This window comes from Mytilus trossulus, chromosome 13, assembly GCF_036588685.1.
Source record: "Mytilus trossulus isolate FHL-02 chromosome 13, PNRI_Mtr1.1.1.hap1, whole genome shotgun sequence".
NCBI lineage: Eukaryota > Metazoa > Mollusca > Bivalvia > Mytilida > Mytilidae > Mytilus > Mytilus trossulus.
In genome coordinates, this window is record NC_086385.1 from 33,107,116 (window position 1) to 33,120,220 (window position 13,105).

Below are 13,105 nucleotides of genomic sequence, written 5' to 3' on the forward strand. Positions count from 1 at the left end.
AAGCAGTATTGGCCACAAGCGTTTACTTATTCATTAAGGATTAATAATATAAACAATGTTTTTTTTAAACAATTCAAATAATATTGTTTTTGATTTTAAAATGATTTGTACACTGTGAAGTCACTTTGGAATGCGTAATTTTTCCGTAGTCAGATCTAACTTAAGATTTGAATAAAAACATGTGATATGAGTCATCATAATCAAATTGTGAAGGATCATGAATTATAGATCTTTTATGTATTTCACGAAATATTATTCATTTTAGGGCTCACGCGTTCTTTCGAAGCATTTGATATTTTTTTATTTATGTACATATCATAGGAATATTAATATAAAAATGTAAAAATGTAATTCGAAACGAGATTTCATGAAAAAATTGCTGATCAATTCTAAAAGCAACAGAAAACCGTTTTGTTTTCGTCAATTCGATTAATGTCAGTAAACTACTTTTCAAATAGAAATAGAATCTCAAAGTTTGATATGCCGTTTAACTGTGATGAAAACTGATTAAACAACATATTTCATTATTTCTTTTTAATGTAAAGCAGTAATGGTGATTCTGGAAAAAAATATTACCGTTCTAAAAACTCTGAATGAATTTGAATTTACTATCAGCCTTGATAACTTGTCAACAGTCGATTGCACACTAAGTGGATCGCAATATCGCCATAATAGTAAACATAGACTTTTTGCACAATTATTTATTCGAAAAGTGAAATGGACGTGCAACAATTGAAGATTGACTACTTACACTACAAAACAGTAACATGATATTTTATCGACTGAGCTGATTGTTACCCATCAGTCTGAATTTTTCTGTTATTTAATTGATAGTTCTCTATGGTAGTTAGAACTTGACAATTTTATGCGTGTCTAAACCATTTTCGAATAGTTTTTAACGATTCTAGACTAGGTTTGAACCATGCGCGTCCTAGTTGAACTTGACTTGACCAAGTATTAACTAGCATATACCGTTTTCTATATAATATATATCTATTGCATTTCCTCAATTTATGAACTATTTGTTACTTCAGCTTTTCCCCTTGGTTCGAAATTTAAACATTTTTTTAACCTAAAATATGGAATATAGCAGTGATACCAAAATTTTACGACAAACATAATATTATTATCATCAACACCTTATTCATCATCGCTTACACATATGTATGTATAAAACAGTCCCTTTATCACTATATCTCAGCCGTGTTGTACATTTTTTCAACTGAATACGAAAGAAATTTACACACCATGCTTTGAGCCTATGCATTTATCGTTTTGTCGATTATTCATTATTATTTAAAACAAACAAAGGCAAAATTTGAAGCAACGATTACATACAACTAATGTACATATCAAATATTAAGGAACAACAAATATACATTTGTAATTGCACTTATATACAAAGTAGATAGTATACTTCAAAAACTGTTCGAAACATTTTAATATAAATGTTACAATTGACGCATAAATATGTAAACAACTTTTGAAAATAAATAAATAGAGCATAGCAAAACAGAGGTATTTTTAACCCTTTTTCATATAAAAAAAATTCACCGACCGGCAGGGACATGTATTAATTAAATTGTATATGCGTGCGCATTGAATTATTACACGGTTTTATTACTTAATGATTGAAGTTTGATAAAGATAAACACGTACAAAAAAAAAGGTCATTGGATGAAAGGAGGACGTTTGGAACGGTTGCCACGACAATAGACGCACATAAGCAAAATATGAATATATTCAAAAATTATATATTTTTTTAAGGATTGTGTTTATGTACAAAATGTTTGCATGCATGACATCATCAGATGATACTTTGAGAAAATGTGTCTTGAATAATGTACAAAAACAATAAACCTTCAAGATATTTTCAAAAAGTAAAAGTTCAAAAAATAATTTAACAGACGTATCACACTTAGTACTAAGGTAAATAAGATCACGTATTGATAATTTTTCACTCATTTTTCTTTATCTTCATACTCTAAGCAAATAATACACTATATATTCATTAACGTTTATTATGAGCGAGCTCCTGCCGTAAACTTTAGAGGCATTATGCATGATACCCTTCATTATGATGTCCTCCTAAACCAGACACTATCTCACGTTCATTATTACCAGAATACAAGGCTGACTGTGGGTTGTTTGATCTACCATACGATATAACCCTTGGATCGACATGCTGACTATATGATTTTTGTCCTTCAGATTCATTGAACGATGGAGATTCATGAACACTATCTAGGGCAATTCCATAATTTTTGTTCCCTTCATATCGGTAATTTTTAGATGATTTCTTCGAACGCACACAACAAGTGATAATGCAAATTCCCATGCCTAATATGATAACTCCAGAAATTGCACTGATACCAATTAAAAGCGGCACTGTAAAAAAAGTTCATAGAAATGTTATCATAGGATCATATATAATTGAAATATATATATGTTATTGAAACGAGCCTCTGTCAATTGAACAAATCAAGGTTCAGTGTTATATATAATCATAATATTAAAAGTAACAATAAGTGTGTTATATGAGCTAGCCTGAGGTATCAAAGCTACTTACTTTATGCTTCGAGTCTGGTTTTTGAGTAAATATATTTTGATTGATGAGGATATATTGGCACCATTAATTGATGCAGACAAAATTTTGTAGACATTGTGTTACACTAATGTTGACATTTGTACCATACAATCAATCCTAACATAACCAAAAAATAGTGGTCAGTTTTGGTTGATGTGGTCAGGTTATGCTGTTTAACGAGCCACACTGAAATGTGAAAACCTCTGATTGTTGGTGATGATTCGATTGTCGGATATACAAGAGGACATGCTGACACTGTTTTGATGCAGAAAAAGTAATGCAGACACTCTGAATAAGAGCCAACAATGAACATGATTTATATTAGTAACTGTACACTAGTTGCTTTCATCTATCATTATTGTTTTATATTTGCTATGCGCTATTGTCGTAGTGTGTTATGTTTATAAATTTATTGATAAAATACATATGTACATGAACTTTTCAAAGACAAATAACGGAGATTTGTTCGTACTTAATTTACAAATGCATTTAAAAAGTATATTTGAGATCGTTGGATTTCTGTGAAGTGTTTAGTGGACTGTTTTTCAGATGATAGTAATCTTCTTTCCATACCATAAAATTGTGCATTGCTCACCAGGTATCTTTTCCCATGTAGTTGCAAATTACTTACGTGATTCATCAACAAAACCGGACGAAGAAGGCGCTAATGGTCCTAAAGTAGTTGTTTGTAGCTTTGTAATAGTGTCTGAAGCTGTTGTAAGACGTTCTATTGAAGTGTCTGATTCAGTAGTTGCTTGTTGTTTTTTCGTAGTAATTAACTTAGAAGTTGTCAAAGATTCTTCGTGTTTATGAGTAGTTTCTGATTCTGTAGTTTTCATAAACCTTATCGTAGTAAATATTTCTGTATTTGGTTTGGTCTTTGCTGTAGAAGCTGATCCAATTGTTGTTATATGTTCTTGTTCAGTTACTAATTTAGAGGACGCTGGAGGTTCTGTTGTAGTTAATGATTTGGTAGTTGAATGTGGCTCTGTTGTAGTAGTTGATTTTAGATTTGACTGAGAGTCTGTTAAAGTACCTGCTTCTTTCGATGTTGAAGGTTCTGTTTTGAAAACAGATTCTAGAGTTGTAAGATGCTCTATTGTTGAAACCGATTCAGTTGTTATCAAATGTTCTGTCGGAGTAACTGATTCACTTGTTGCTTCTAGCTTTGCTGTAGTAACTGATTCTGTTGTTGTCACTGGCTCTTTTGTGGTTACTGCTTCTGTTGTTGTCAGAGGTTCTGTTGGAGTAACTGATTCAGTTGTTGTCACTGGCTTTGCTGAAGTAATTGATTCTGTTGTTGTCACTGGCTCTGTTGTAGTGACTGCTTCTGTTGTTGCCATATGTTCTATTGTAGTAACCGAATCAGTTGTAATCACAGGCTCTAGTGTAGTTGCTGATTTTGTTGTTGTCAATGGCACTGTTGTAGTAACTAATTTAGTTGTTGTCGCATGCTCTGTTGTAGTAACTGATTCAGTTGTTGTCACTTGCTCTGTTGTGGGAACTGGTTCTGTTGTTGTTTCAGGCTCGTTTGTAGTAACTGATTCGATTGATGTAAGGGGCTCTGTTGTGGTACCTGATTCGGTAGTTGTCAGAAGCTCTTTTGCTGTTACTGGTTCTGTCGTTGTCAGAAGAATTGTTGTAGTAACTGTGTCTATTGTCGTGAAATACTCATTTGTAGTCGATAGTTTACTTGTAGATCTGTGGGATTCTGTAGTTGCTGCAACCGTGGAAGTTTCTGGATAACAAGTTGCACAACATTGAACCGGTACAAGTACACAATTTCGAGGGTCCTTTCTATACATGTCTGCACATGTCCAACCGTTGAAAAATATCTGTCCTTTTCTGTCGCCGTATAAACAGTTTTCTAAGTTTTAATATAAAACAAAATTATAATTCATTTAAAATTAAACATTCTTTGTATGATTATTTTTGATTATTATTGTTATTATTATCACACAACGATTCCCGGTCGAAATATATTTTTGTTCATCTGCTGTCATTATAGTTGCGCCGGTAGTTTCGGTCATTTATACTAATACAGTTGATTGCTTCTTCTATTTTCTTGATTGTAATCATTATCATAATAATCATCTCATCATTGTGATTATCTATGAATATTGATATATCTGATTATTTACCATAGTTTTGTAATATGAATTTATGGGAAGTGGTCTACACGGAATTATTCAAAAAAAATATACTAACAAAATTGAATAAATGAGTATTCATAACTGTAATACATTTATGAAGATTTGTTTTATTCAAAATTATTTCGTTTTTAAAAAGAGCGATACACGAGATGCGAAAATAAACATACAACGTCATTGCAATATTTAAACCAATCGTGTTTAGCCATAAAATAGGGAAGAGCTAACTTAACATAACACTTACCATTTCCAGCTGGTGCCTTTAAATCTGAGGTACATACTCCAGAAACACACCACTGTGAAAAAACATGATTATTAATTACATTGATGCGACTGACAAAAGACGTTCAAATCTTTGTAAACGGTTAAGACGAGACGAATGAAAGTAGCAACAGAACCGTATGCGATTGATTGAACTCCAATTGTCATACACATTTACCCAGATGTTGAACAGGGAACTATGACACAATCAGCAAAATTCCAGTTCAGACAGTTGTATCTTACAATAAAACTTAAAAAATCAAGTTGCTAATAAACTAAAGATGACAAAGAAATAAATGTACTGAAAAGTGGCTACGATATAAACAAAAAATCAAAAGTAAAAAACATTCACTCTGATCCGAATTTGTTAAAATAATCTAAAAATGTCGTTGCTGTATTTTTGAGTTTTAAACCTCATCGAAACTGTATCAAACGAATGTGACTTCAATTAAACCCCTTTACTGGAAATTGATTACATGTACGCATGGTGTAAATATTAAAAGTGAAACAAGGATGTACCTTTTTTTTAAAGATACAGGCGGAAAAAACGACAGCGTTTTTAGTTTCTTAATAACATTTAACCAAACAGAACTGAATGATCAAATTGCTATTTCGTTTAGACATATATTTATGTCCATATGATATTATCAATATATGTGACAGTTGGTAGTTCCTTGAAATCATGTTAACTAATACACAAACGAAAGGATGATACATGTTATAGAGTACATGCATTATTAGTTAGTATGTTCTTATTAAGTTACAAGTGAATATGACGTATGTGTTAACTCGTTAGACTAGATCTTTGACAGATATTGTCTTAATGAGTAATGGTTAACAAAACTTATTCAACCAATTTACTTCAATCAGTCTTAAAATGCATGCACTTTCGACAATTTAATCCCAATCGAAACATGTATTTATGAATATTTAAATAAATGTACGCCAGATTACAACAGAACACAATTTTTACATAATATGTATCATGTGCATTTTTTTCCTATAGGAATTGAGGGAAATGTGTTGTGGTATTTCCATATTGTACTGAAGTGTAGTTTTGATTTGTTCGAACATTTATTATTTGAGGAGTGTTGCTTGACAAGGTAGAATGCCTCACTTAGAGTTCTTTCTTGTAGAGAAGGGGTTAATTAAAGACCATTGGTATGTATCAAAGGTGTTAGCATACAATCGTTCACAAAATGTATAACCCTGCTATGCTCGACGCTTTTTTCCTAGATAATCCGGAATTTAATACTCTATTTTTCAAAAATACTGGATCCACATCGTATTATATGCATATCAGGTCTTCAAGAGTGTTAATGAAAGAAATGCTGTTATATATATTTTCAATTATTTGTCAAATATTTAAAAATATATATAGCAGTCAGTATTACATATTTCAACACTGTTAGTATAAATTTGAAGCTTTTGGGGGATAAATCAAACGTTTACCCATTCAAAAAATAGATTTGTTTCCTTGTAAACATTGATATATAATATACCTTTTTATTGCCACAACGAGTGCCTTCTCCTGCAATTGATTTATAACAAGATGTAGCTTCTGGATTAGAGCACCATAGAACATTGCATATTGATTCATAATTACCCCCGTACTGTCCCTAAAAAAAGTTAAATCATTTTTATTAGTAAAGTCCGATATGAACGGTACAATGTAAAAGTGAATTATTGTCAATTTTTGGAATATATACCGTTCAAATTAGTTAAAAATCATAGTTTCTTATGAAATATAATGAAGTGAATAAATCTTCAACAGAATATTTTCTGACATGTCCTAATTCTTCCATTATATATGATGACAAAAAAACTGAAACCTTTCGAGTTATGTCGCTCTGTGTAGTTCGTAGTTTTAAAAGGGCTTATATGACATTCCTAATAACTTAAAATACATAATAGTTCAATATGCTCACGCCATGAAACCCCGTTAGGTGACTGTAAGAATCTGTTTAACAGTGATTTGTTGTTTTTTGCTTCTTTTCCAGTAGCAATTTCTTCATACATACTTATGTTTAGGATAGATTTTCAATATAAAGATAAATATAAAAAAAAGACAATGTGGTATGATTGCCAGTGAGACAACTTTCCACAAGAGACCAAAATGAAACAGACATTAACATCTATAGGTCACCATACGGCCTTCAACAATGAGCTAAGCACATACCGCATAGTCAGCTATAAAAATTCCCGATATGACAATGTAAAACAATTCTAACGATAAAACTAACAACCTAATCTATGTAAAAAAAGAAATGAACGAAAAACAAATATGTAACACATACACAAACGACAACCACTGAATTACAGGCTCCTGACTTTGGTCAGGCACATATATAAATAATGTGGCGGGGTTATTTTTGCCAAAGAAGGTCTACTTTAACACACGTTTTAAGTTGAAATGGGTGAATTGGTATTCTGATACATAAATTTTTCTTGATGATATATATCTAACCCTTTGTTTTAGCTTTCATACTATGTTGGCTTCCAGCATTACTGGCGACCTATATCAACTTGCGTACCGTACAACACTTGGAGGAGGCTTCTACATAATGCAAGCTCTGTCTCCACTCAACAGCTTGATAAATCCAATCATCGTCCTTTCAATAAACCATAGGATGTTTAGACAATGACGTAAAAAAACCTTATCAACTAAACTCACGTTGACAACGTCAATAAAAAGTCCAGGTCGTTCAAGGCGTGACTTGGTACTTGCACATACATAAATAATGAGGCGGGGTTGAACATGTTAGGGGATCCCAACCCTCCCTCTTATCTGGGACAGTGGTATAACAGTACAATATAAGAACGGACTGTAAAACTATTTCTTTTTCAAAATACTTGAAAAACTGCGCTTACCCTACACATGTATGATCCGATTCCGTTTATTTGAACGCACTGGGCATCGACATCATAAACCTGACCAGCAAGTACCTCTTCATATGGTGCCAGTGCCGTTGGGTCAAAATTGGATCCAAGAGACTTCAAACAATTCCCGCTTGGACCTGATCTAAAATGTTGATAAGGACCTTCAAAATCAGGTAATATTGTAAAGTTGTCGTTACGTTTAATTCTTGTACAAGTCCTGTTAATAGTTCATACTTCGATAAATATCTCCGTGCATGTACCTCAAATTTGATTAAGGTGATAGTAAATATGTAATTGAAATGCATTATCTTGAACAGAACAGGAAATTTTAGGATTTAAACATTAGAGTGTGTATTAAGAAAATATGCAGACATTAACAACAATGTACACGTACATTTTCGCATTTCATTACTTTTCTCAATGTTTTCAAATAAGATTCCAAAGTTTTAAAAGATAAAAGTTTTTTAATCCTCGCGGTTTATCAATATACCCAAATTACCGTTTTTATTTTAGGTTAAGCATATTGCCGGCCTTTATATGTTTATCTTTATATCATCGAAACCGTGACATGAACGATCTAGTGATGAGGTGGTTCCCTTAATAATATTCGATTAAGGAAAAGGTGCTGATTCTTATCTTATAGTAGTTATATAATGGTTTTGTGTCGTAGTAAAATCCAAAACTACCTGTTTAACGCTCCCAAGCCCTTTTGAGTTTGCGTTAACATACTCACGATTCAAGAATGTTTATCCGTGATGTGAAATAATCTGTTGAACATGAAGAAAATTTCCATGGATTCGTTGCTGTAGAGCCTTGTTGGGGTTTACTTTGTGAAGCCATTATATAGGCATCACTCGAGCGGCACAAGTTTGTAGTGCCATCATGTTGGGCGCCCAGACTACAATAGCATCAAAGATTATATATCTTCAATTTTACATTTTTGTTTAATTGGAGACAAAGAATATATCTCATAAACATGTTTAACCCCGTCGCATTTTTGCGCCAAGTCAAGAGCCTCTGGCCTTTGTTTGTCTTGTATTATTTTAATTTTAGTTTCTTGTGAACAATTTTGAAATTAGTATGGCGTTCATTATCACTGAACTAGTATATATTTGTTTAGGGGCCAGATGAAGAACCCCTCCGGGTGCAGAAATTAATTTCTCGCTACATTGAAGACCTGTTGGTTACCTTCTGCTGTTGTTTTTCTGTGGTCGAGTTGTTGTCTCTTTGACACATTCCGCATTTCCATTCTCAATTTTATTTTAGTATTGACCTTTATTTTAGTCGTTGAAAAGACTCTTTCCATTCAAGGCTTTGAAATTGCGACTTTGTTCCGACAATTTCTAAGTATAAAAAGCAATTTAAACTGATGTGTAATTAACTATTCATATTACCTGTGTCCTAGCTCATGTGCTGCTACAGTAATAATAATGAAATTATATCCATCCTGTACGATAGATTGACTATGAGAACCACAAATTACACCTGCCCAGGCCATTCCTAAATAGAGAGTATTGTTGCAAGGTTTTGGCAGATGAATGAGCCATTACTACTATAATAGATTATAATAAAACATGTTCGTGGGTAATAACGCCGTCAAATCAAGGATCATTGTGTACTGTGATTTTGTTACGGTTCAGCTGGTCATGGCTTGGTTAGGTTAAGGACAAGCATATTTGCCTCAGTTCTTTTCAAATGATCAAATAAAATTAAACTAGATTGTTAACTTGGTGTAATTAGTATTAAAAATTCATCAATGTGAAGATCAAATTTGTAATGGTTTGGATCCCAAATCAAACATATTAGTTCACCTTGGTGTTTTAAATTTGTTTGAAGCCTGTTCATGTAAAACAGTTACAGTTTACTTATTTCCTAAAAGGAAAAAAGAAACTTTGATAACCAAATTTGGAGAGAGTAATATGCAAATTGTACGGAGGACATCTTAACGGTTCGTGTGTTTCCTGTTATAAAATGGTATATCTGCATGTCTTTAAACTGACATTCGGCAAAATGAATTACAAAAACAGAAAGCATTGCTTCTATTTCACCAAAGTGTTTTTTCTCCGATGTCAAATGATGGATTATGTGCGGTGTTTACAGAGATTTGTATTTATTTACTATTGAACTTCATATAAAGTACTTGCATGACTTTGGCCAACTTAAAATTGTTGGTTGTCATGGTGAATTTTTGAAAGTTCAAAACGATTAAAAAATTCTACAGAAATATTACGTTGAACATGTTGAATGGCAGACTAAGCATTATTTAAGGTTGAAGACCAATTACCCTAGATCTAAAAAGTAAAAAAAAAGGATTCTTTTTTCTAAATTTTGCATTTTCAAGATCCACAAGAAAAAATTGTTCACAAGTAATTTTATTACAAAAAAATTCTTCGAACACACCGACTTTTCTTTTGTTTGTTTTGACACAAAATCTTGACCAAAGAACTATATATGAAACTGACCTCCAGGTCAGATTGATATACCTTGTTGAATATGTCAATTTGATATGACCTTTGTCTTATTGTCCCTGAGGAACAACCCTTGATGAAAATGTAAGAGTGATCGAAGATTGATGAAGGTAAGGGCAATGTATGTTTAATATTGTCAATCCGACATCTGCATATAACATGCAGTCATCCAATACAACTAACATTGATCTTTCATTTTATTTAGAATCCGAAAAAGAAACGAACCTTCGAATTTATAGAAATAAAAAAAATAAACGATTATAGAAGGAATTTCAGAGGAACTATTCGCGAATAGCATGTACACCTAAAAATCATCGTACATTAAAAATAAGAATTGAACAATGAAACATGAAACTGATGTCAATGTTAGATAAACGCCGTTCAATATTCTAAAAGAAATAACATGCAGTGCGTACGCTAATTGCAGTTGACAAAGTAACAGACAACATAAAAGAATAATGGAGACCAAACATTGACCAATGAGTTATAGTTCGTTGAAACATACCAGCCAGACATACAATATTCACATACACGAAAAAAAACGCAAACACGAGACCAAGCACAATGACAAAATATTTTATCTAAACATATTAAAATCATCAGTATACAAAATGGTAATCTTTCAGATCTTCTCCGCATACTATCTTTTCATAAACTATTGTATGACATCAAATTCAGAAAAAAAGACAATTTGATTGATTGGAATATATTCCAGTGAGCAAGGCCTGATTATGAACAAGGTGAGATTTAAAGACTGTTATGTTACCATCAATCTAATTTAAGCAGAAAACTTGTTATTGAAAATTAAGAACTAATTCAAAATAACTGTACCTGTCCAAGGGTGCTTGGCCTCAAAATAGCCGTCAAACTGATATCTGTAATCGGATATGTCCAATAAGTTCACAATTTAGTATGAAAAATGCCAACCGAACAAAGTCAGTAACTTCTATGAATCCGAGTATAATAATGTCTGATCTGTTCAATTTCGGTTTCGGAAAATATAGCTGTCATGGAATCTTATAAAACACTGTCGAAGGGAAACTCTTAGAAAACTGTTAAACGGAAACTTTTAGAAATGCCATAGGAGTGAAAAAAATACACATCATAGATTATGATCATTCTGTATTCAGTATGAAAGTCATATAGAAATTTTTAATCATTCTATGAATATGTATGATTGTTCCAGTGATAAATAAACTGCAGAGTTATAACACCATGTTGTAAACAACTAAACATATTATGTAAACATATCATACATGTTATAATAGTCCGGCCGATCGGTGAAAAAATTGCTCAAATAATGAGGAAAGCACCAATTTTTGCATGATGGTACATTTTTGTGTACTGAGCAATATTAGCTATGGACCCACCCTCAAAATTCAATATGGCGGCTTATTTCAGAATGGCTGCCGTACTTTCTTAAATATTTTCCAGTATTGCACAAACCACAGTGGATTTGATACTTGGTGCACAAAAATAAACATATTTGAATGACTTGGTGTACTTAGCAAGATTTTGTTTTGATCTATTTTTGAAATACAAAATGGCGGCTATTTTCCAAATGGCCACCTTGAAAAAAAGCAAATATTCATTATTTAGAATTGACCTGAATATAAGCATTTTATTGATGTATAGTGTCATTTGGTATCTGTACCAGTTCTGTCCTTTCTGATTTAGCCTTGCCTTTCATTTCATACACAAAGTAGAAGCTTTCATAAAAAGCTGCAGTAGTAGCTTTCATTAAAAGCTGCAGTAGTAGCTTTCATTAAAAGCTGCACTATGTGTTGACTTGGGTCACACATAAAAGCAGTGATTAAGGACTTATCTGCCTTAAGATATTATTCAGTGCCTATCTTATCTCTTGGGTCGCAATATTTTGCAATTTGAGACATTAAACTGTAAATTGAGAATCAGTTAAACACATAACATTGAAATGGCAGAAACTGAATCACTTGGGGATATGGAGAAACCCACAGCTGAAGACGCTTTAACAGAATACAGTTCAGAAATGACTATTAAACAATTGTTCCAAGAATATTTAGTAGATATTTAGTAGATAGAAAATCAAATGCTCAAAGTTGAGATTTACCGCAATATAAAACAGAGCGAAGTTATAGAATATGTGTTGGTCTCATTACGTTTCAAGCTGAACAGAAAGAGGCAATGAATATTAATAACAAACAGATGAAAGCAATATCTCAGCAATTTCAGCAATTTCAGCAGTCTGAAGACAGGATAGACCTAAAGGCTAGTAATAATTGCTTGGCGGAATTGATGGTCAGACCAATAAGATATTCAATGTTGTGGTGAGACGAAAGGACAAGCTGACATCAATTGAGGAAGGAGACACAGTTCTATTTAAAAGTGCATATGAACAGCAGGGTACCTTCCAACAACTGGCATCTGTTGTAAATGAATCAGTGGACAATCGAAATAAAGAAGTTAATATTTCTGCAATGGACACATCATCTAAGCCAAAATTTGACCTTAACCAGTACAACGCAAATTTACCAAAAGTACACAACAAAATCCATGCCTAGGGTCTTTCCCCAATTGAAGTTCGCATGAACCAAACCGCGCCAACTCTGTTGAAGGTGTCTTCACCTTAGTCAAAAGTCCTATGTCAGGGCCCTTGGCCCTGCATGAGACAGTTCAAATTATTCAACAACAATCTCCATTTAAGAACATGCTATAAACCTCTAGTACAAGGATACCAGCAAAAGGCTTATGTGTCTTCTTACGCACACTAATCAACTTCT

At 32.7% G+C, this 13,105-nt stretch overlaps 1 protein-coding gene across 1 annotated transcript; it reads right to left on the reverse strand.

Annotated features, from left to right (window-relative positions):
* Window positions 1–2,056: 2,056 nt before the first annotated feature.
* LOC134694289 (mucin-2-like) lies at window positions 2,057–9,376 on the reverse strand. The gene is made up of 7 exons (XM_063555295.1): window positions 9,273–9,376; window positions 8,612–8,776; window positions 7,870–8,095; window positions 6,501–6,617; window positions 4,982–5,033; window positions 3,219–4,325; window positions 2,057–2,388 (listed from the first exon to the last, which is right to left on the reverse strand). The coding sequence occupies exons 1-7, from the start codon at window positions 9,374–9,376 to the stop codon at window positions 2,057–2,059; spliced, it is 2,103 nt and encodes a 700-aa protein (XP_063411365.1).
* Between the last annotated feature and the right edge of the window lie 3,729 nt (window positions 9,377–13,105).